Here is a 23249-nt window from a genome sequence, read left to right on the forward strand (position 1 = left end):
GCATAAAAGAGAATGTACTTAGCGAAATGGGCTTGTACCAAGCCCACTTTTTCAAGACAAGGCACCTAGAATTAGGGTTTTTTAACCTACCTTCTAGAAGTTATGCCTAAAGGTGCGGTTTTGACCATGGTCCACACCCTAGGCAGCCCCTCTCCCTTGCAATTTCTACCCTTCACCCATCTTGGGTGAAGGATAATATCTCAAGTGGCGGCTTTTGCATCACTCATCTTAAAGTCCCTCTACTCCAAGTGTTGTGACTTCCTTTCTTACCATAAGATCTCTTCATCCCTTCCTTTTGTTATTTTTATTTACGTCTTCCTTCCATTCCATATACATCCTTTTCCACTCTTTAATTTGTTCTTTACTTTGTTCTTCTTCTTTACTTGTTCCTTGTCTCTAAGTTTGCACCATTGCATCATTTGTCACCTTATAATTGCCTTTTCTCTTTGCCTTTCTGAAGTGAACCTTCACACTTACTTAACCACTTAGTTAAGTTCGTGACCAGTGGGAATCTTCTTAAAGTTCTCATCATAATTGCTAAATTAAAAATCTTAAGCAAAGAGCAATCAATAAAATGTGCAATACTAAAATCAACTCACATCACTTTTTGTGTGGCATTCTTTTCGAATTGAAAGGAACAATTTTGATGTAGAACTATCACTTTTTCTTTTCTTTTCTTCTATGTTTTGTTGTATACCAAATAAGGAAAATATTATTTTGCATGGGTGTATTGTTTCCATTGTTTTTCTTTCTCCTCTTTCATATACATCAAATGATGTTGTTAAAAGGGGAAATTTTGTAGCAAACACTGCGGGATTTTGGAAGGTACAAGGTTATTGTTCCTCTCATGACTTCCAAAGCAAATAAATTGTTTAAGGTCTACACTCCAACACACCCCTCCTTCGTTTAGCTCTATATTCGAGATTCTTACAAGCCACTCTATAGGGCATATTATCGTATATGATACTAGATAACCATGTTTCTGAGTATCGTTTTATATAATCTTTGACTTTGTAATCATAAGAGTTTTATAAGATTATACCTACCATATAAGAAAAAAACGTAGAAATCAATAATTCCAACTCCTATCAGGCAAGAACATCATTAGGATGTTTGTTCATCAGGTGCTTAAACATGCCAAGCCATCAGTCTTTTCATTAATCACTTCCTCTGCCATAGTTTTTCTCATATATGCAGATGGTGTTATCTACCAGGATTCCCTACACTCTGTAGCTAACACAGAAGGCTCCAGAGAAGTTGGAACTTCACAATAACAGAACAACAAAAACAATAAGATCAACACTTGTTGACATAAATTTTCGTTCCATTCAAGAAAAGAAGGATGAAGCTGAGAGGCCAAACAACTATACTCTAGTTGCCCCATTCAATGCCACGGAAGAAGAATTAAAAGCTTGGTTTCGAGAACAGCTGCATCACTTCAAGATCCTCAAGTCAAACAACTTGACCCAACAGTTTCATGCTCGAGTTTTGGGATTTCTCAGCCGCGACTGCAAGACTCAGTTTTTCATGACATGGATTTCACCTGCAGGTTTGTTTGGAGGGAGAGAATTGGTGTCAGTGGAAACCATTTTCAAGAGCCATCCCAACGCATGCCTGGTAATTCTATCAAGAACTTTGGACACCGGACATGGCTACAGGATCCTGAAGCCGCTGCATGATCGTGGGTTCAAAGTGAAAGCAATGGCCACAGACTTGTCATTTTTGGTCAAGAGGACTCCAGCAGAATCTTGGTTTCATGAGCTAAAGAAGGGTAAAAAGGATCCTGGTGTGATTCCCTTATCTCAGAATCTATCTAATCTGATAAGACTTGCAGTTATGGTGGTATCTACATAGATACAGATTTTATAATTATTAAACCCTTAACAAGGTTAAGGAATAATATTGGTGCACAGAGCACGAGTTTGGGTTCTAAGCACTGGACCAGATTAAATAATGCAGTTCTTATTTTTGATATGAGACATCCACTTCTGCATACATTCATCCGTGAATTTGCACTGACTTTTGATGGAAACAAATGGGGGCATAACGGCCCCTGCCTGGTTTCAAGAGTAATTAAGAGGCTGAGGAAAAGACACGATTTCAACTTTACAATCTTGCCTCCTAAGGCCTTTTATCCAGTAGAATGGAACAAGATAACTGGGTTCTTTACAAAACTAAAAACTCAGAGCGAATCAAGATGGGTAAAAGCCAAACTGCTTCAGCTCAGTGGGAATAACACTTTCAGGATTCATTTATGGACCAAACGTAGTAGCAGATTGACAATTGAAGAAGGAAGTGTCATTGAAAGACTTGTATCAAATTATTGTGTCATTTGCAACCATCAATAAATACCCTTCTTGGGTAAGTAGTTATTAGCATGAAAAAGGTGGAGATTTTGTCAATAAGGGAAGCCGTATTAACCTGTTAAAGAGCAAGACTATCAAGTGAAGAAATTTTCTTTTGTATAGATACAAACTTTTAATTGTATACGCTGAGAAAGATCAAAGGAAGCAACTCAAATTAACAAGGAAGAAGACATATACAAGTACCTTCTGGTGCTTTATGTCCTGCGTGATCCATTCCTTTGATCTTCAGAAGCTAAAACCAGTGTATTTAATATGACATGTCCAAAAGTATAAAGCAAATAAAACTGAAAGGTTCCTTTTTAACCTTTTATTTTTAAGAATATCTAGCACAAGGGACAAAAGTAAGAAGAGCAACACCATTAGAAACGAATGAAAATGACTGCGCTTTCCTTTGAGCTAACATACAAAAACACTATCAATCATATGCCCCTAGTTGAACAAAGAAGAATTACAGTATAAGGCACAATGTGCATTCTTGAGGCAAGGCTGCCGAATCTGGTCAATGGACATGCTCATAGTGTTTTCCTTTTCCCATCTCTCATTCTGCTAACATCTAATACTTTTCTTTAACGTTAGCAGAAACCATTGTTTAGAGGATACAAAAAGTCCAGTGAAGCACAAATCCTAAGAAAAAAACACCTTAAAATTACAATTTTTACAACTTTTTCCAATCCCCACGTTCAAAATTCCAAAGCAAGACCATTCATAAATAGTGCAGTAAAACAAGACAAATAAAAGAGTTACCTCAATTAAGGATATAAATTTAAAAAAAAAAAAAAAACTGATGAAAGAACATTACCCAAATCCGAATTGTATATATCTCACAATGGAATGATATATCAACAACTAAACCATGAAAGGCTCAAAAAGTACAATTCAGCAGTAAAATCAGCCAGAAAAGAGAGACTCGTCAATTTCAATCTTCACCACCTCATTATCTTCGAATCTGTTTTTCTTGGAAGGTGCCGGTGGAGCATAAATCCTTGGTGGCCCTCTACCCTTCTTCTTGTCCTTTGGCCTCGCCTAATAATACCTCCCAATTCCATTCACAACATTAGAACCAAGAAAAGCATAACATTAAAACTAAAAAAGAAAAGTGAAAATGGGAGCAGAAGTTTACATTCCCAAACGAATGGGCGAAGCGCTTCCCCTTTGCCGTTTTCCTGTCCCCTCTTCCGCAGTACACTGGGAGATAACAAAATACACAAAATTGGAAAATGGGGTGTCAGAAATCATGCATAATAACGCAAAGTTGTTGAAAAAAAAATGGATTTAGTGTTGCAGAATGTACCAGAAGGAGTTAGGGAGAGATTGGAGGTTGCAGACGCTGAGAGGGAAGGGAAAGGAGTGGAGAGTGACGAGAAGAGAGTTTGGGAGTGAGAGAAGGAAAGGTGAGACATGGAAGTCTGAAATTGAGTGGAGAGTGGAGGAGGGGATGCTAGCAGCAGTGACGCCATGGCTGAGGATAACTGAAGGGATAAAGTTTGAGAAAGAGGAAGAAAAAGTTATTGGAAGTGGTTTAGTTTCAAAAGGAAAGTAGGAATATACTAAAAATGTATAATATATATTTCATATAATTTGAAATTTTTAATTTTTTATTATAATAAAATAACAAGTAAATTTCGAAACAGTGTAATTTTATAATTCAAATGTTATTATAAAAAATCAATAAATATTTAAAATAAAATTCTTAATAACAATCCAAATTTATAATAAAAATTTAATATGACTTGAGTGGAATAGTTAACATTTACCCAATCTTGATTCCATATTTCATAACTATGAAGTCATAAGAAAGGTTTTCAAAGTTGATCAGATATTACGGTATTAGATATTATTATAATTAAGAGTAATATTTGATATTTTAATTTGAGTACATTGTAATTTCTTGCATGGCTCTTAATTACATTGATTTGATAGTGTATGCTTTAGAATTTTAAAAAATATTGAATATAGCATCATCAACTGGTTTAACATCAGTTTTCCTTAAGAACTGGTTGGTTCAAAGACTTGCAAAAAGTTTCTGAGATTTATGAAAAGTTGAATTTACCCTTTTGAACTAAGGCACAATTTCATGTTCCTTATAAATTCTCTACCTGCCCTTTACTTTTCTTGGTAGAAAATGGACAAGTCAAGGAGAAGCAAAATCAGTGAAACTGTGATTGTTAACCAGCAAAAAGCCAAAGCCATTACTCCTAAAACAAAAATCAAGATTGGAATTTATTCGTTTGGTAAAAGCCAATACATGATTCCACTTTTCACTTGATTCCACCAATAGAAAGTTTGCAAAATCTCTATCCTCTTGAACCTTCACATTTACTTATTTACTTAACCACTGATTAAGTTTCTGTCCATTATTTAGTTTCTCACCATAATGGTTACAAAACACTGTTCAGTCTTTTGTGCGGGATGAATAATAGGTCTGCATAATTGTGAGAACAAGGAGTGCAGCCGCTGCTAACACGCCTATGAATTTCCACACTGTGGGGAAATGATCACGTATCAAAATTCTGTACCAGTTTCTGCAGTAGTAAACTATAATCTCATAAACCCTTCTGAATCCATGCCAAGTCACAATAGGAACCTTTTTCAATGCACTTCTGACTTTCCTCCCCCGGTACTTGTTCAATCTATCACAAACATCCTCATAACTCGAATCCATGTACTCAGCTCCCTTAGAAATCGTGTCGAACATATCCAAAAGTTCTTCCTTGCTCTTCCTACTCTTATTCACTATCACCCCTTTCTCCTCTAGCAGCTCAATGTCATGCTTGCAACACACCAGCCCTTGGAAGAACAATGCATACGAAGTGTACTTACATCTGATCCAAATTCTGCTCTGCTCCCACGCAATCAAGTTCCTCCACCTCACTTCGGTTGTTTCCTTCACACACAGCGGTGGAATTCTCAGCACACTGCCACTGAAAGTAATGTCAAAGTTGAACCAATCCACCCACTCATGCCCACCAGTGATGTCTGCAGCCTCGATTGTTATTCCAGCAGCGTGAAGCCTCGTGGCGCATCTCTGAAGCTCCTGCTTCACGCGTTTACCCTCTTGCTGAGTCTGTTCCACTGTGGACAAGTGCATCAAGTGAAGAACGTGCACGCCACCAGAGTTATTCACCTCAGGGTAACCAAAAGCTCTGCGAACAATATTAGCAACACGGTGATCATTGTGGATGTCACTGCGATCGGGAAAAACCTTCCTGAACAACTTCTTGAGTACGATGAAGGGAACTTGGTTCTCAAGCATTGTGATGTCGTTCACAACAGAAACCACCTTCTCATGGTTCTGTAATATAGGGTCATTTGGGTTGCTACAATTGTTACATATAAAATCGCCAAGTCTGATAAGGAGCTCCAACAAAAAACACCCATCAACTATCATTATCTTGGCTAACTCGTGCGGTTCAGATTCGATGTTACCTCCGTAGCTTGCGATGATGAGTTTGTCCAATTTGAGGATGTCGGTGCCGCATTCTCTGAGTCTCTGTTCTGATCTTCTGTTCTGTTCTTCCGTTCCTCTTCTGTCGAGAAACTCGCGCATGTAACGCCACTTTGTCTCTTCCATCAGTTGGAGGTGTCTGGTGATTCCTCTGTGTAAGGGTCCTATGGAGACCTCTTTTGGCTTGAAAGCTGCTTCGTTTGGGCCTCGAAGCTCCTCCGTGACGCTTGAGATGCTGCAGGCTTGGACTTGGCCATGGAAGAGAGAACCCAGCATGACTTCGATGGGAATCATCCAACTGAAATCGGCTTGTGCCATCTTCAATTGAAGTCAGAGAATGGGAAAACTTTCAGCTACAGAGATGGAGAAAGACGCAGAAACTAATGGTATCTGGTTCAGCTTTATGGATGTGATTGCGAAAGCTCTCAGAAAACCATGAAAAAAAAATCGAAGTTTCTCTGCAACTTCATAGCAGAGTTGTGGAAAGTGGAACTCATTTGGTGTTTTCAAGTCAACTAAGTTTAGTTTGTTTAAGACGTACTATTTAAATATTTTTATTATTTTTTAAGACTAAAATAGACTTTTTCAACTCTTACTCGTTTTTTCAAGCCTGAAGAAAATCACTGTATCGTCTTTGACTTCCACCGAGAAAAAGAAGACGACGAATCTCCGATGACGGCTCGCGGCGGAGGGGAGTGAAGTTCTTAATCAATGATTCAGGTTATGTTTTTTTCGTTTTCCTCGTTTATACAGTAAAATACACTCTACATACTAGTAAACTTTTCCATTCCTTTAACCTCAAGTTTATTTATTTTTCATTCTATTTACTATTTTATTATTTCATTACATTTTTTTTAATCGGATCTTTTTACAGATTATGGCAAGAAGCAATGGCTAAGCTATTTGTCTCATGTTCTCACGTAACATCATTAAATAAATCAAAAAGTTCAAGACAGACAACTACATTGTCATTCATGGATAGAATGAAACAAAATTAGGTGATTTTTGTAACATGTTGAATTTATTTTTGTTTTATTTTGAGAAATTCTGTTTATTTTAAGTCAAACTAAAATAATAATAACTTCATAAAAAAATTATTTAGTTTTGTATATCACATGCTTTTTAGGTGGGTTAATGGATGAGAAACCATGATTTGGACTTTCATAATCCAAAATACAGAATCTTTCTTTAGTGTGACAAATAGGAAACCGGCAATTGCGAATAAAATGAGTAAGGAGTTGTAGTCATATTTCAGAGTAGTGCAAATAGTAACTATGAATATAACTTTTTTGTAGCAAAATTAACTTTGTTTGAGTGAAAACTATGAAACTAATGGCCAATTTCTTCCTCCACCTCCATGCTTTCTTCTTGAACACCTCCACATAAGATGTTAAATGACAATTTTTCCATTTTTTTATATTCTTCATTGACACCTAATGCAATCCAAGGTGATGGATTGTGAGAGTGGAATGTAGTGGCAGCGAAATGGAGACGATCTTGCATCGTGAATGAGAGGTTTTGATGAGGATTTGGAATAGTTTGGTGTTTAGGATTACAAAGGGGTTTGACCAACTTTATAGGGATTTCACTAGGCTTTGAAGGCTCTCTAGCAAAGGAAGATTTGGGAGAGAATGAGTCTTAAATTCAGAGTTTTTCATTAAATATTTTCAATCATTAAATATTTTCAAATCTAAATACAATGTGTGAGTTTTACCTATTTATAGATGAAGAGGATGGAGGTAACTCTCTCCTTAAGCTACCATAACCCTAGTTAAACAAGCTTAACCATGGCGAGCTTTAGTAGCTTAAGGAGGTGTCGTGTAGGTCCTCTTAAGATGCTCCAAAGACCCTTGTTTGTATGCCAAGTGAGGGTTTCTAGAGTGTCTTTGATTTAGTTACTGTTGGGTTATGGGCTTGGGCCGACCCTTGGCGATTAAGGAAGGACGCCGATCTAATTATCGCGGGTGTAGCCCAACCTAATGATCGAGTACAACTTTAAGCCAGCAGTAACCTTATTTGTCTATGCATAAGGCTGGGGGCATGTTGGGTTATGGGCCTTGGGCCAGGTAGGAGGCCAATGTAAATTAATAATGTAAAGAAAATAGCATAGAACGGGGATTTGGATTAATTAGCATTAACCAGGCAGTAAAGAGATAATCATAACGACAGACACGGGGTTAAGACTGACTCCATATATACTAGGTAAAACCTCACAGATAGACAAATCTCAATTTAGGTTAAGAGCACACTTGTTCTTGACTACCTTGAATGTTCTGGGTTTAGGTCGCCTATTGGCCTGTCTAGAACATTTTGGCGCTCACCGTGGGGCTAGGTAAAACTTTTCCTACCTCCACAATATATATTTAAAATTTTCCTTATTTTATACGTAAATTAAGTTGAGTATTTCGTTGAAATTTATGTTGATTGAAAATAAGAGTGTTTATTCAATATACTATATATGGAGTACAAGTTTGAAATTGTAGGAGCACGATCAGTCCAATATAAAAATTCCATGTTGATCATGGTGTCAAGCTAGATGTTTGGTCCAAAGAAAATCCATGATGATCATGGTGTCAAGCTAGATGCTTGGTCCAAATAAAATCCTTAATCACGTGAAGAGCCTGATAAGGTACCAAACAATCCTTAATCCAATGAAGAGTCTAATAAGGTACCAAAAAATCCTTAATCAGGTGAAGAGCTTGGTAAGGTACCAAGAAATTATATTTTTTGCAGGTGCAGGAAATGGTGATCTATCAGATGAAGAAAATGCTAACAACGATCGATCCAGTTTAAGAAGGAGATGCCGATTCAAATTATATTTTTTACAGGTGAAGGAAATGGAGATCTATCAGATGAAGAAAATGCCAACAATGATTGGTCCAGTTTAGGAAGGAGATGTCGATTTAAATTATATTTTTTGCAGGTGAAGGAAATGGAGATCTATCAATACGAAGAAAATGTCGACAACGATTAGTCCAATTTAGGAAGGAGATGCCAATCCCACTCCAGTTTGACGACACGTGGGCCTGGGAAGACGAAACAGACGAATGATGAGACGCAGAGCAGAACACATTTAATGAGGGCTTGTCGAAAAGGCACGAGCTCGGAAGTTGATAGTAAAAAAGGATCTATAGTAGCCTTATTTGTCTGCGCATAAGGCTGGGGGCATGTTGGGTTATGGGCTTGGGTCGACCCTTGACGATTAAGGAAGGACGCCGATCTAATTATCGCGGGTGTACCCTACCTGGTGATCAAGTACAACTTTAAGCCAACAGTAGCTTTATTTGTCTACGCATATGGCTGGGGGCATGTTGGGTTATGGGCCTTGGGCCGACCCTTGATCATTTAGGTAGGAGGTCGATGTAAATGAATAATGTAAAGGAAATAACATAGGATAGAGATTTGGATTAGTTAGCATTAACCAGGCAGTAAAGAGAGAATCATAACGACAGACATGGAGTTAAGACTGACTCCATATATACTAGGTAAAACCTCACAGATAGACAAATATCAATTTAGATTAAGAGCACACTTGTTCTTGACTATCTTGAATGTTCTGAGTTTAGGTTGCCTATTGGACTGTCTAGAACATTTACAAACTACTCTTCAATTGGTTCCAAAATACAAATCCTAAACATAACTGTACTGTTCGGATTATGTTGGTTATATGATCTTAATCGGATATAAACCTGATGTGAGGTAATAAGGAAAATGGTTGTTATGTTTTACAGATAAACGAATTTTTTCTTGCGAGTTTTTTCATCCCTTATTTTTCTCTTAAATTTTTGTCAATATATCAGAAATTCTTTATCTCAAAGTTACATGAAGATAGAGAAAAAAATAATAAAATATTGATTAATAAAGATCTTTTATTCAGATGGTTTTTATTTCATATAAAGTCATAAATTGATGCATAAGAGATATGATTGTTATTATTTAAATTTGTGTGTGATATTATTATGAAGATAAAATATAAATGGGAAGAGATAAGCCAAAAAACTATAAATAGATGATGATCTCCAAAAGGTAAAGGAAGTATTATACCCATATATTAAAAAAAAAAACTATACATAACTAATCTATACCTATTAATAAAAAAACTCTAAGAAAATATTATATGAAAGTTTATTATATTAAAAAAATACTCTAATAAAACCTAAATTAACAAGTTTATGAATACATTAAAAATACTTTAACTCTTCTTAGTAAACCCATTCTAACTTTTTATGGCTCAAAGCATAGTGAACTTTAACTTGTTTTTACTCTGCTCAAGTAGTTCCTTTCCTTTGCTGGATAGCATTTCTGCCTGAAGCATCAAAAGGGCACCTCTAAGTGCCATTTGCCCAGCCATCTCAATCTCATTATTAGGTTTTCTCAAAAGTCTGAGAAGATATGCAGCATCAGCTATTTCATTTGCCTCGTTAATTGACAACATTTGGAGTTTCTGAGAAAGATATTTCAACCGTTTCTCTATGTTTTTCACATCAGCTTCCACCTCATTGTATATCTCACCAATTTTTGGTGCCTTCGACAGTTCCTCCGCTGCACGAAGGCTCAATGCTTTCGTCTCAATCTCATTTTCTTCCAATATTTGCTCATCTGCATACATGCATATCTATGTACAATCAATGTTTAGCTACACATAGTAATGAAAGACAAAAGCAAAATTTGTCACAATAATAATACACAGTGTTAACGTTGAATGATGTTGAGATCCCACATCAACTAGAGATAAGGACATTTCATTTTATATAAGTAGGTACAAACCTCAACCTTATGAGCCGGTTTTATGGGATTGAGTTAGGCTTAAAGTCCACTTTATAACAAAATGAAAACCTAAAAGGAATTTAAAGCGGAGTAGCACTCACCTGGTAGCAGAAGCTTGGTTACCTTTGTTTGGTTGCAACTTGCACTTATTTTTTGCGAAGGAATGTGTGGCCTTTCAGTGCTTTTTCTGCGTTGGCATGGACTAGTTCTTCTCTCTTGTGAACGCCTATACCTATAATAACCTAGTGCTTTCTCACTGCCATATCTTCTAGGAGATGCAGTTTTAGCTTTTGGAGATTTGCTACCTTTTCTTTTCGATCTACTTTTACTCCGCGATCTACTTGGACTGTTCAGATCAACATTCAATCATTTTAAAATAAGTTGTTAGAGTGTCATGAAATTATTATGCATAATTTAACTAAACGTCTTATTATTATTTTTTTCTGGAGAAAATCATTAACAGCATGTCTAAATATAGAGGGAAGAGGTTATGCAGTGTGACCCTGAAAGAAAATTGTAAGGAAGAAAAAATATAAGTTGAAAGTTTGAATATAGCTTGACCTGCGGGATGGTGTCTTTGTTCTTTCCTTGTTTCTTGTATCAGTAAGGCTAATACTAGTCTCTATGCAGTGGTCCACAGCGGCACGATAAGACGTAATTTTTCTGCACAGTGATACAGAGCCAGAGGTTTAAGGTTTAGGATTTATACTTAACAAAGGTTTTCACCTTTTATATTTGTTGTCAATGGATTTTAACATAGCCTAAAATGTTAATTAATCTAGAAATAAAACCTTGTTGATTATGAGAATCCAAGTCAAGACAGAACATAAATCCAAAGATTGAAATAATACTCTTGTTTCTTGTGATTCGTTCCACTTCTATTTTGTGATGAACTGCGTCTACTATGTGATGGTCGTTCAGTGCTTTTTCTACGTGGTGATGGACTGTGTCTTCTCTCTTGTGAGCGTCTATACCTACTAGGAGATGGACTCTCACGTCTTCGTGAGACGCTCCTTGCTTTGCTTGAGCGTGAACCACTTTTACTTCGTGATCTATATTCAATAGTTGTAAAATGGAATCAAAGTCTATAAATAGCTCAAAATTGTTGTTACCTTGATTCCAATTATTCTCTATGATTAAAAGGAATAATAAAATATGAAAAAAGATAGAGAAAGATGTTCACACACAGTAGGCTCGGACACTTCTCTTAAATGGGTGTATCCGTGTCGGACACACGTATCGATGTCGACACTCGTAGGACATTTATCGGTAAAGTGTTCAATTCAAAAATTATTTGTTGGATTTTTGAAAATTCTAGCACGGTTTTAATACAATTTTAAAAGGTATAAATATAATAATTTTCTAAAAACTCAAATTTATTGTATAAATTTTTATTATGATTATAAAAATAAGGAACAAATTCTTTTGAACCAATCATGAAAAATATCTTCCTTGCTCCTAAAAGAATCTGAAACATATTTTTGTACACAAATATTTATTTTCAATTTATATAATTCAAAATTATATAATATATAGATTTGTGTCTCCGTGTCCTACATTTTAGAGATTATACTAACTCCGTGTCTGTATCCGTGTCATGTCAGTGTCTTTATCCGTATCTGTCTACATAGATTCAACTCTTAGTAATTAGGTTTATACTTAATCTAATTTCAAGAAAAAGTGACTTGCATATATGAAATCTCAAAACATCCAATAAACTTTGTATATAACTATGTTAATCTCACAAAATTTGATTTATGAAATAAAGTTATATCATACTTTTATATATTCCAATTTAATAATGTAAAAACAATATACCTGGAATTGCCGTGAGACATGTTTCTTTGATGGTGTTGGTTTCACAACTTAGAAAATCAATTATGAGCTTTCTCTTTGTCGTTCTGGTGCAAGAGGCAATGGCAAATTTATAGGGTTTATAAATAAAAGTAAGGGATGAATGCTGAAAATTTAGCTGAAAAATGCACATAATTTCTTTCTGGATACGTTTATGTGAACCATTGTCATTCCAGGCAATTTCCATTGTAATTCTATAATAGAAAGAAACCAAAGGAGCAGCTGTAGGTCAAATTTGTTCAGCTATGAATGAATTGTTAATTTTCCGTACACATTAGTGCCAAATGCAACAAACATGGGAGAGACTTTGACATCGTTAGTCTTCTTTCACGTAGTTTTTAAAGAGAAAAGCTACTTTAATAATCCAGCTTTTTTCTTTTACGTCAATTTCAAAACCTTAAAAATAAAAAAAATATTAAATTTAGTTATTTAACTAAAATATAAATTAAATTATTAAATATACAATTATTTTTTATATATAAAAAATCGATAAACAATTTATATATCTTTTTCTTTTTCAACCCATCAAAATATTTTTTAAAAATAAATTTGTAACAAAACATCATACTTCAAAATAGATAATATTTTTATATATAATTGTGAAAGAATCATTACTTTTAAATAGTAGCTTCTTGGATTTCCTTTATATATATATATATATATATATATATATATATATATATATATATATATATATATATAACTTTTATAATGTTATATTTAAATGAATTATCAAAATAAGAATTAAGAAGTGAGACATGTACTTGTTTAATACGTTATTGGTATACCGCGTGAAGACACCGAGACCCCTCAATTATGAAACTATTATAATTTTCCATTTAAAATATTTGAGCTGCACTTTCTACGAGGGAGATGAATTTTGAGAATTTTTCTTTCAATAATCCTGAAATAAGACAAAAATTCTTTTTTATTAATTATTCAAACAGACGGAAATACTATTCATTTATAATTAAAATCAGTCTCCATAAGTCGGATCTCGAAAAGCAATATTGTAATTTCTTTTGAGTTTCATTGCTTCAGATCGACTTCCGCTGGAAAACAATTTCTATGCTGTTTTTTTTTTCATATGTATTTAAAAATATTTAATAAAATCGAAATAGTAATTTTCAAATAAATATTAAAAATGAAAACTATTCAATCAAGTAATAAAATCTCATTTACGCAATTAATAAAATCTTTAAGATTATTAAAAAAATATAAAGTCTTTTTATAAAAAATATTGATAACTAAATTCAATACATAAACATTCAATAAAAATTTAATTTTAATATAAAATATGAAATTAGTGAATAATAATATTGAAATTATCATGCTAGTTTCTTAACAATTCTAACATAGGTGAGGGTAAGCCTTGAAAACTACAAGAGTTGCATGTGGTAAAAAAGGAAAAAAAAAATTGAAAATGATAAGCACACATACCTATGTTAAGGGGGTGGGAGAGAAAAAGAAATTTTGATCAATACAAACCATACATGGACCCAACACAGTGGGGACTTGTTTTCGAATTCATTTTCCTTTGTCCAATTCACTCTTGGCAACTTCTTCCTCCACCTCTACAAATTTCTTCCTGCACCCCATCATTTTCAGAGAAGACTATTTAGCCCCCTTTAAAAATTGACTTCCGGATTATACTTTCCAAAATATTTCCAGAACATCTTTTCCAGAGCATGTTTTATGTATTCCGGATTAATAAATCTGGAAATGAAAAAAAAAATGTGTTTCAGAAAGGTGTTCTGGAATGATTTTTTTGTCTTTCAGATTTTCTATTCCGGAAATACCTTTTGCTTACGGAACCACTATTTCAGAAACACCTAATATTGTAAAGGATAATTTCGGTATTTTTGAAGAATGTAGGGGTGCAGGAAGAAAAATGTAAAGGTGCTGGAAGAATTTGCCTTCACTCTTCTACACAACATGTTACAACAAAAGTGGCGTATGGCTTGTCTCTTTTTTACTAAGAACGCTCCCTTTTCTAGCCCAAGAACATGTTGATCTACTTCTATAAACTTTTATGACCTATTTTGCTTGCAAACTAGCTTCTAAGATACTTATGTTTTATTTGTCATTTCTTAACTTAAGTACGTCTTAAAAAATATTAAATCATTACTACCCATATTTAAAATGAATATTTTATTAGATTTATTAAGTTTTTCCAAAGCTTTAATTTGAACTTAAAATAAAATTTTAAAAATTTAAAGACAACATGCAAGAACTTAATACATCACTATTAATTTAAACAATGTTTATACATACATCATACTTCAAAAACATTGTGTTACAAGAAGCATGACTAGACAAAAATGCTCTTGCAACAAAAATTAGTTTATTTTTTTTTAATGTGTCTTAAACTTAACATAAGAATATATTTTCTTAGGTGGTGAAAATAATAAGAACATAAATTGGCTTTTTCTAAAAGTGACGAGTGCATGGATAAGGAGGATTAGGGTAGAGTAATATTTTGATTGTATATTTTAGAAATTAGAAATTTATATTGATCTATAAAATAAGTGAAAATAGTCATTTTGTAGTTGGACCTATTAAACCTAATAAGGTCGTGGTCTGAACATTGGAAGACCAAAAAGTAAGGAAGTAATTTGAAGTCATCCAAGCCCAAGGATGAAAAATGTGACTAAAGCTTGGGAGGCTTGAACGAATCTAAGGCAATGATGTAGATTTGAATATTTAATTTTAAAATTTGAATTTCTCTTATTTTCCTAGTTTAAATTTCATTCACACTTAAAGTCTTTACATTCTACATTTACATTTCATGTTAGACAGATTAGAATGTCATTTAGGAGATGGTATTAGATTATAAATGGTTATCTCTTCTCATTATAAATAATTTTTGAATATATGATAATTGTGAGAGATCTTCCACTACAAGAAAATCTGGAATTACATACAGTCAAAATCCATATGTAAGATCATAAATCCGTATGTAAAACATAGTTACATACAGATTACATACTGGCAAAAATTCGTATGTAAAATTGTTATAGGTAAGTGTTACATACGGATTCTGGATTCGTATGTAATTACATACACATTCTGGATTCGTATGTAATTACATACAAATTCTGGATTCGTATGTAATTACATACGGATTAATCCGTATGTAATATCCCTATGTAATTACATACAAATTAATCCGTATGTAATATCCATATGTAATTACATACGGATTATATCAGTATTTAATGACCTTTGGTTTACATACAAAAAAATTTGTATGTAATGTCTATTTACATAATGAATAGATTCTATATGTAAATATTCGTATGTAACATTTAATTTACATACGAATTTTTATCTGTATGTAATAATTGGTATGTAATTCCAGATTTTCTTGTAATGTTCTAGATCTTTTCAGGAGTTATTTGAAAGAAAGAAAAAGTCATTTTTTTAGTCTTATCGATATCTTGGATCTTATGATCAAGTGATGACTCCTTTCAACACTAATCTTGAAGCTCTTATATGTGGTGTTACTTCCTCCACCAATCCATAAGTTTCCTTCTTTCATTATTTTCTTTTGTTTCTTAATTAATACCAAATTGAACTTGTTATTTTCCTTTCATAGTTCATTCCATGTTTAATCTAAGTGTATGTCCATCTTCTTCTCTTAGAAGCAAGTTTTCACACTTGTATAATCACATGGACTAAACTCATGTTTAGTGGTAAGCTTCTAACGATGTTTGTTCTATATTCTTTTTTATGTTGTTGTGTTCTTAATCTTATGTTCATACTCTTATTTTAGTCTTTGATGCAAACTTTCCCAATTATATAATCCCTAATGGATTAAATTCATGTTCAATAGTGAGAATCTTTTATGTTGTTTGTTTCCTAAATTCTAAAATGATAAAAAAATATCAAATTCTTGTCCTAAATTAAGCTAAATTATGAGCAGACTCTTATCAACCCAAATTTATTTCCAAGAGACATCTACAAAAGGGCATGGAGAATGGAAATCAAGCAATGCTTATTGGAGAGCCAATTTGTTAGGAGGATTTTAGGTCAAAGCAAGTGTAGATAAAAAAGGAGCACAATTTCAAAGTGGCAAGGAAATCATGAACCAAGGCATTGAGAGCATGTTTGAAATCTTGCCAAATCAAGAATATTTTCTTTTGATTTTATTTTGAATTTGAAAATCAATATTCTACTCGCATTTAGTTTACAAGTTTGGTACACTTTAGGAAGTATCACAACCATGTAATTTAAGACACATTTGAGTCTTATTTAGTATTAAATTTTTTCCCAAAGATTATAAACAGACTTCATCATTTGTATTTGCTTTTAATTTGGATTTTATACTAAAGTTGAGAGTTTTCGAGACACTTTGTGAGAGTGGTCTTGAGTTTGAGTATTATGTTTTTCTCTTAATAGTCAAGTGAGGATTCTTCATGGAATATATCTTAAAGATGAATAACTCTCCATCTTCAAGTGTTGCTCTCCTTTTTCCATTCTCCCAAGTATCCTTCCCTTTTGAACTTTTCTTTTCATGTTTTTACCATGAATTGTCATTATTCTTTGTTCCCTTATGAATATGTCGATTATGTTATTTTTCTTTTGTTGCTTGTGTTGTTCTTTTTTTATATCATACTTTACTCTTAAAGGAAAAAATTCCACATTATGTAAGTTCTTTGATTAAATTCATGTTTAATAGTGAACATATTTGAGTTTTCCATTGTATTCTAAAACTAAAAATATAAATTAAAACAAGTTCATATACTAAACCAATCCAAAACATAAGAATATCCTTATCACTTCCTACCACTAGTGGTGGTGCAACACTAGATGCATTAGACTACATCTGTTATTGATCATATAAACTTTGGGAAACTTTAATTGATTTATAATTAGAAACTCATTAAATAAATCAAAACTTGGTATTATTTGTTATCATAAAAATCCTTGGTGATATTTTAGGCAAACATTTAGATGTAGACTTGTGTCTAATCTTGTATAAATTATTTATGTTTTAAAACTATGTCATCATACTTACATTCTTGGATTTACAACAATTTGTATGGGCAACTAGCTAGATATTAGCTACTAGTTTATGTTGTTGTTGTATGTGTAGTTAGGTAGATTTTGAGTTGTTAATTTGCACTTAGTTATGATCCAAATTTGTATGATCTGAAATCTCTTTTTGAAAGTTTTCTTTTTCAAATCTATGTTAATTTTAGTTAGTTTTTTTGTGTTTTAAATCAGTTGAACAAGTTTTTGTTCAAGTCTGGTGCACAACAAGTTGATTTATTATGACAACCAATTGAACTACACTTAAGATTTTTAAAAGGATTTAAAAATGATTTGTTTTCTTTTGTCTTTTTTGTACAAAAAAAATCATTCAGTTATTTCGATAAATGAATTGATTTTTTATGTTCAATTTTTAACAGAAAATGAAAACAATCAATTTGTTTTAAAAATCAATTAAGTGATTTTAACATAATTCTATTATGATTTACAAATTGTTTTTAAATGCTTTTAACAAATTTCATTTAATAATCAAACTGCTTTAACCATCTTTTAAAGTCTATTTAAAGACTATTTTTTTATCATTTTAAAAAAAAGGACATAGTTTATTGAAAACGTTTTTCAAGAGAGGAGATCAAAGAGCTTTTAATCATTCTTGAAGTCTTCAATTTTTTGTTATATTGTCCTTCAACTGTATACAACCTAGGTGTATTTTATTTCATTCTTTTAATTATGTATTGTGTGTAAAATAGTTTCAGATTCTGTTTCTGAAAATTATGTTTTTGGTTGAGAGTGTTGTGTTCTTGAGGCATTCAAGATCAACACTTTTGGTTGTGTTGTATTCTATTTTTGACTAATTAGTGAATTCTCAGTGGTGTATTGGGGACTGGGTGTGACTCTTGGTTAAGAGTGAACCAATATAAATTTCTCTATGTGAATCTCTCTTCCCTATTCTGGTAAACTATTTTATATACTCTTTTGTGTGTTCTGCATAAAACAATTTGTTGATTGATAAAACAACATATTTATATTTTTCACATAATTGTTAATCTGTTAACCAGTTCAACACATAAATCAATTGATTGATTTAACTGATCTTTTCAATCTACTTCTAGTCTTTGGGAAAATCTTTCAAAAACAATTTTTGTCCTTTTGTTTCAGCCATACATTCTAACACAATTTGTGTTTCAAGTGTCTTAATGCTAGCTTTGATGCTTTAGTTAAAATGGCAAGATGTTCATGATCATTTTAATCATTAATTCCTTTTATGATGGCTAATTTTAGGAATAAAATAAAATAAAAAATTGTTGAGGTTATAACGGTTAAAAAAGGTACTTAATTTTGAGAAAATGTTGGTGGAAAAGGTGTTGCATATGACTGTCACACATTGGACTGATAAGAGCCTAATTTTGTTGAAAATTGGGCTTAAATTATTACATATGAGGTTGTTGAAAAGTTGACTCTTTCTTCCCGCACCTCCATATGTTTTTCTCTCACCTCCATAAATTTTCATATTTTCAAAAATATTTCTTTGTAATATTCTGGATTACGTAATCCGAAAGTATTTTTTCAAATTCGTAATTAGCTTCTGGATTATATAATCTGGAAGCCTTTTTTCATATGCATGATTAGTTTTCGAATTACATAATCCCTAAGTCTTTTTTAGCTTCCGGATTATGTAATCCAAAAGTCTTTTTTCAAATGTGTGTCCGGATTACATAATCTGAAAGCTACTCTATGGGAGTGACACAAGAAGGATAAAAATGTATTTTCACGTTTTGTATGAAGATGGAAAAAGAACATATTGAGGTGCAGGAAGATTTGTCAAATTAGGGTGGTACTTGTTGGTGGACAAATTAACTACTTGATTTTTGGCAACATGTGGTATCTCCATTTTTTTGTTGATTAGAAACAAAAACTTGTGGTATCTCCATATGTGAGTAGTCCATGCCTTGAAAATGTGAACATTCATGTGTAGCATGATTAGATGAAGTACATATTCCACAAGAAACACGAGAAAATTGGAATTTTGTCGTTGTTAGTGATTTCAATGAAGTACATGTTGTGGTTGTATCATTTGCTCCACCATTTATTTTGTAGTTGCTGGTGCACCAAATTCAAGTTAGTTTCTTACCGTTGTATTTCTGTCATGGTGAACTTTTTTGATTTTGTTGCCATGGTTTCAATCAAACTCCTTCTCATGGTTGGAGTTTTGTTCACAAAAGTCTCTCCACTTAGTGTATCTATCATACTCTTATATATAATAGTCACATCCTCATACAAATGTTGGATAGGAGTTGCTCACCAATTTGATGGTGAAAAAAAAAAGAGAATGTATTCATGGGATATTGCACTAAAATAAAAATATCATATATTACTATAAAAATTAGTCATTTGCATTGGATATGTCTTGTTTTAATTAACAAAATGACTTGTATATTACAAGGCTATACTAATAATATGCATAAACATTGAGGGTTCTAACAAATAAACTCATAATATTCTGTTAGTGCAATATATAATATTATACGAATAACGCTTAATTCTTAAAAAGATATACTCAGAAAATTAACTCTAAGCGATTAAATTCTTTTTATCGGTATGTGATAGTTTTTTTAAGTATTTACGACCATTATTTTATTAAAAAATAACTTTAAACTTACTTAATTTTATAATAATAATTTATAAAATGTTGCATTCACGTATATACATTATAAATTATTTTTATTTTATATGTTACGAACTTGTACATTATAAATTATTCTTATTTTACATGTTACGAATTATGTTCTTGCTAGGGAGATGGGACCTAGAGAACTATTGAAGTTTTTTTGTTTCTTCCTTCGGTCGGTCAAATTGCTGGGTGATGAACTGGGGTTCCTCTCGTCCTCCTGCTTCTCCTTCGGCACTCGGTCTCGGGTGAACACCGGATGGTGGGGTACCTGCGAAGGCACTTCGACGCTCAAGTCAGTAAAGTGGGTGGTCAGCTCTCAGGTAGGTGAACAGTAATAAATGGCATACCTTACTCCTTGGGATGTGTGCTATTTATATTATTCTAATGGGCCTACCTTGTTGGGCCCGTTTATCGGAGTGGACCCTGCTTAGAGTTGCATTACTTAATTCTTAATGACGAATTAGTTTCACTGACCTTGATTTGAGCATTAGCGGTAATATGGGTCGGCCGTCGGCCAAGTTTCCCTGGTCTCGGTCGTCTCGGCCAAGTTTTCTAAGGTCTAGGCCAGGTAAACTGTCGGCCTCGTCGTCTCGACCAAGTCTCTCAGGTCTCTGCCAAGTTCCCCTAGTCTCGGTCAGGTAGACCAGGTCTCGGACAGTCAGGTAGGTCTCGGTCAGGAGACTAGGGGTTGGCCTCGCCCATACCGGTACAAATTATTTTTATTTTTACTCAATGTGATATACTACATGTTGGACGTATATAGAACTTGTAATGGCAATTTTCTTGAAGTAACTAAGAGTGAGGTTGCAACTTTGGGTAGGGCATAATGAAATAGAGGCGAAGCTACGTTTCATAGGCACAGAAAGCAACAAAAAGAGCAAGAAGAAGAAAGGCTGTTAGCAAAACGGGAAAAGAAAATAAAAGTAACAGGAAATGAAGGGTAAAGCCTAGAAGGTTGTTATTTGTCAAGTGTTAAAAAGAGCTAACGAAAACTTTCACTATCCCCTTTGTTACTTTTCAGAAACGTAGACCACAATGAAATCACTATTTTCTGAGGGAGCAATACTATCTCCACAGCAATCACATATATTTTTTTTTTTTTATCAGCAAATAGCAATGAAATTAAATAAGACCACTTCAGGGGTGGTCCAACCCTTATACAACAAAACAGATTTTCTCAAAGAGCCTTTCCATCTACATATCAACCAAAAGACCTCCTACTCTCTTTCCCATCTCAATCAATAATAAAAGAAACCCAAGAAACAACCTTTTACATAAAAACTAAACAGAATACAACTGAAATATAAAATGACACATGAAGAGTTGCACTCAAACTCTCGTTGGAATACAACAATGACGCAGCAACACTATTATTCTTGGGATTATAATGTCAAAATGTTGATGTCATGAAGCAAGAGAAATAAAGACAGAAGATGAGTCAATTATTTGTTGATTGGAAAGAAGAAGTGACATTTGTTTGGAATAATCGATGGGGCTGATGACATTTACAGTTAATCAAAATCTTGACTTGTAATGAAACTGTGGAAGAGATGATCCAAGTCACAGGCACCATGGGCAGTAGAAAATGCAAGATGCATGATATAGAAAGCAAAAGGGAGTTGGAAGTTGTCAAGTTAAAAGCTTCGAACAAGAGTATGATTGATGTAGGTAAGATGAGCTTGGTATGGAGAAAGGTCCTACAAAGATCGAAATTGATGCAAAGAAGGTGTGAAAAGTGAGAACAAGGTCATGTGAGAGTGTGAGGAAGTGCATGCAGGAAAGGAAGGGATGAGGAAGGGAGTGGGTATGTGTGTGTGAAGAAGACGGTGGTTTGTTGGGCACCTGTCTTTTGTCTTATAAATGGTGGCACGTGATGCTCACGGGTCCCCCACGAATGTCTGTCTTCGATCCCTCCAAACTTTTAATCAATCAACAACCATCTTATAGCCTCTCTCATTCATATCTTCTATTACTATCACCACTTACTCCCTTAGCCTACATCAATGCATCAAAAAAACTTTCTTAAATTCTAAACTATAAAACTGCTTCTGCTGCCTAACATTAAATGCACAACCATAGGTGGATGGAACCATACCACTCGGAATTATGCAATTATCTTTAGGACTATCTAATGCTTTTGGTAAACACTAATTGGCAATGGTTGCTGTGTTTTTATTTTTATCAACAAAAAACCATATACAGGTATGAACCACTTTAGAGTGATCTAACTCATATACAAAAGACTAAAACAGTCATACAACACAGTACTTTTCAATCAATTACTGAGTTGACCCCATCCAACAAACAAACTAAATCGAAAAAAGGCAAGTTAGATGATCAAAACACTAATCAGAATAAGAAAAACAAACAAAAAGAAATTTAGAAGTAATCCAATACCAAACATTCAACTGAGCCAAAACATTTTACTTTTAAAAATAATCTTATTCGTGTAACACAAAATCTCACTAATCACCTTTAAAAATAATCTTATTCGTGTAACACAAAATCTCACTAATCACCGCAATCTGAATATTTTCCAAACCTAAGTTGATAATGGGTCCATTGCTAGTGTTATGGAGATTGGAGGGGAAGTGTTATGATCCTATCCATTCATACCACAGCTAAGCTTGATAGGACCCAACTATAGGTTGGGAGTGAGTGAAGATGAATTGTTAGAAGAAGTGGCAAGGCATTAACTCCAAAATTGCCCTTATCTTTCATATCTTAGTGGTACCCACTTTGTATTATACTTCCTAAAATGGGTCCCCATAGTCTACCCCACCATCCATTAGGCCACAGTTTGACAAAGGCCTCACTTTGACTACAGAAAATTCTGATTGGGCTTTTCTCAATCAAAATAATTACAATACACTCTTATTCCTTAAGGTAATGGACCTTTAACAACCTAATGTACCCTCAATAGTTTGAAAGGGAAAATTGAATGGGTAGTGATGGCCACATAAATTGAAGTAAAATTTCAAAATGTTCTCATCAACCACCATGACTAATCAAGGTGATGTTATAGCAGGTTGTGGCATTGAATGGACTGATGGGAAATGAAATTTGGGTATTACTGTTATCCCATTATGCCTTTAAATTCCTTAGCTAGTAGTTTGTAGTCACCAGTTGTTTCATTTAGGCGCAATAAATT

The 23249-nt window shown here is 33.5% G+C and overlaps 3 protein-coding genes and 1 pseudogene across 5 annotated transcripts; 1 reads left to right on the forward strand and 3 right to left on the reverse strand.

The window, feature by feature from the left end:
- Nucleotides 1–1109: 1109 nt before the first annotated feature.
- On the forward strand, nucleotides 1110–2413 carry LOC137819068 (uncharacterized; annotated as a pseudogene).
- A 578-nt stretch (nucleotides 2414–2991) lies between these two features.
- LOC137818472 (small ribosomal subunit protein bTHXc) lies at nucleotides 2992–4339 on the reverse strand. Its single transcript, XM_068621924.2, has 3 exons — nucleotides 3658–4339; nucleotides 3487–3551; nucleotides 2992–3389 (listed from the first exon to the last, which is right to left on the reverse strand). The coding sequence occupies exons 1-3, from the start codon at nucleotides 3821–3823 to the stop codon at nucleotides 3255–3257; spliced, it is 366 nt and encodes a 121-aa protein (XP_068478025.1). The 5' UTR covers nucleotides 3824–4339; the 3' UTR covers nucleotides 2992–3254.
- Nucleotides 4340–4562: 223 nt separating this feature from the next.
- Nucleotides 4563–6129, reverse strand: LOC137818471 (UPF0481 protein At3g47200). Its single transcript, XM_068621923.2, has one exon. It carries the CDS (start codon nucleotides 6127–6129, stop codon nucleotides 4759–4761), a length of 1371 nt encoding a protein of 456 aa, XP_068478024.1. The 3' UTR covers nucleotides 4563–4758.
- A 3695-nt stretch (nucleotides 6130–9824) lies between these two features.
- On the reverse strand, nucleotides 9825–12499 carry LOC137819642 (uncharacterized). 3 transcript variants are annotated; one of them, XM_068623544.2, is made up of 5 exons: nucleotides 12397–12499; nucleotides 11430–11630; nucleotides 11140–11241; nucleotides 10680–10924; nucleotides 9825–10410 (listed from the first exon to the last, which is right to left on the reverse strand). In XM_068623544.2, the coding sequence occupies exons 1-5, from the start codon at nucleotides 12414–12416 to the stop codon at nucleotides 10043–10045; spliced, it is 936 nt and encodes a 311-aa protein (XP_068479645.1). In that variant the 5' UTR covers nucleotides 12417–12499; the 3' UTR covers nucleotides 9825–10042. The 3 variants fall into 3 exon arrangements, with proteins under 3 accessions (XP_068479645.1, XP_068479646.1, XP_090152216.1); XM_090296090.1 differs by having other exon boundaries at nucleotides 10221–10410; nucleotides 10702–10924; nucleotides 12397–12483; XM_068623545.2 differs by lacking the exon at nucleotides 11430–11630 and having other exon boundaries at nucleotides 12397–12483.
- Between the last annotated feature and the right edge of the window lie 10750 nt (nucleotides 12500–23249).

Source organism: Phaseolus vulgaris, chromosome 10 (genome assembly GCF_051622355.1).
Source record: "Phaseolus vulgaris cultivar YP4 chromosome 10, ASM5162235v1, whole genome shotgun sequence".
NCBI lineage: Eukaryota > Viridiplantae > Streptophyta > Magnoliopsida > Fabales > Fabaceae > Phaseolus > Phaseolus vulgaris.

Bases quoted from the DNA above. Each gene is read 5' to 3' on its own strand.
- LOC137818472 (XM_068621924.2), bottom strand. From the start codon at position 3,823: ATGGCGTCACTGCTGCTAGCATCCCCTCCTCCACTCTCCACTCAATTT. The intron at 3,552-3,657 runs GTACATTCTGCA...GTTATCTCCCAG, and splicing joins TCTCTCCCTAACTCCTTCTG to TGTACTGCGGAAGAGGGGAC. The intron at 3,390-3,486 runs GTAAACTTCTGC...AGGTATTATTAG, and splicing joins TCGCCCATTCGTTTGGGAAT to GCGAGGCCAAAGGACAAGAA.
- LOC137819642 (XM_068623544.2), bottom strand. From the start codon at position 12,416: ATGTCTCACGGCAATTCCAG. The intron at 10,925-11,139 runs GTCAAGCTATAT...TGATCTGAACAG, and splicing joins ACAAAGACACCATCCCGCAG to TCCAAGTAGATCGCGGAGTA. The intron at 10,411-10,679 runs GTGAGTGCTACT...GCATGTATGCAG, and splicing joins AACCAAGCTTCTGCTACCAG to ATGAGCAAATATTGGAAGAA.
- LOC137818471 (XM_068621923.2), bottom strand. From the start codon at position 6,129: ATGGCACAAGCCGATTTCAGTTGGATGATTCCCATCGAAGTCATGCTG.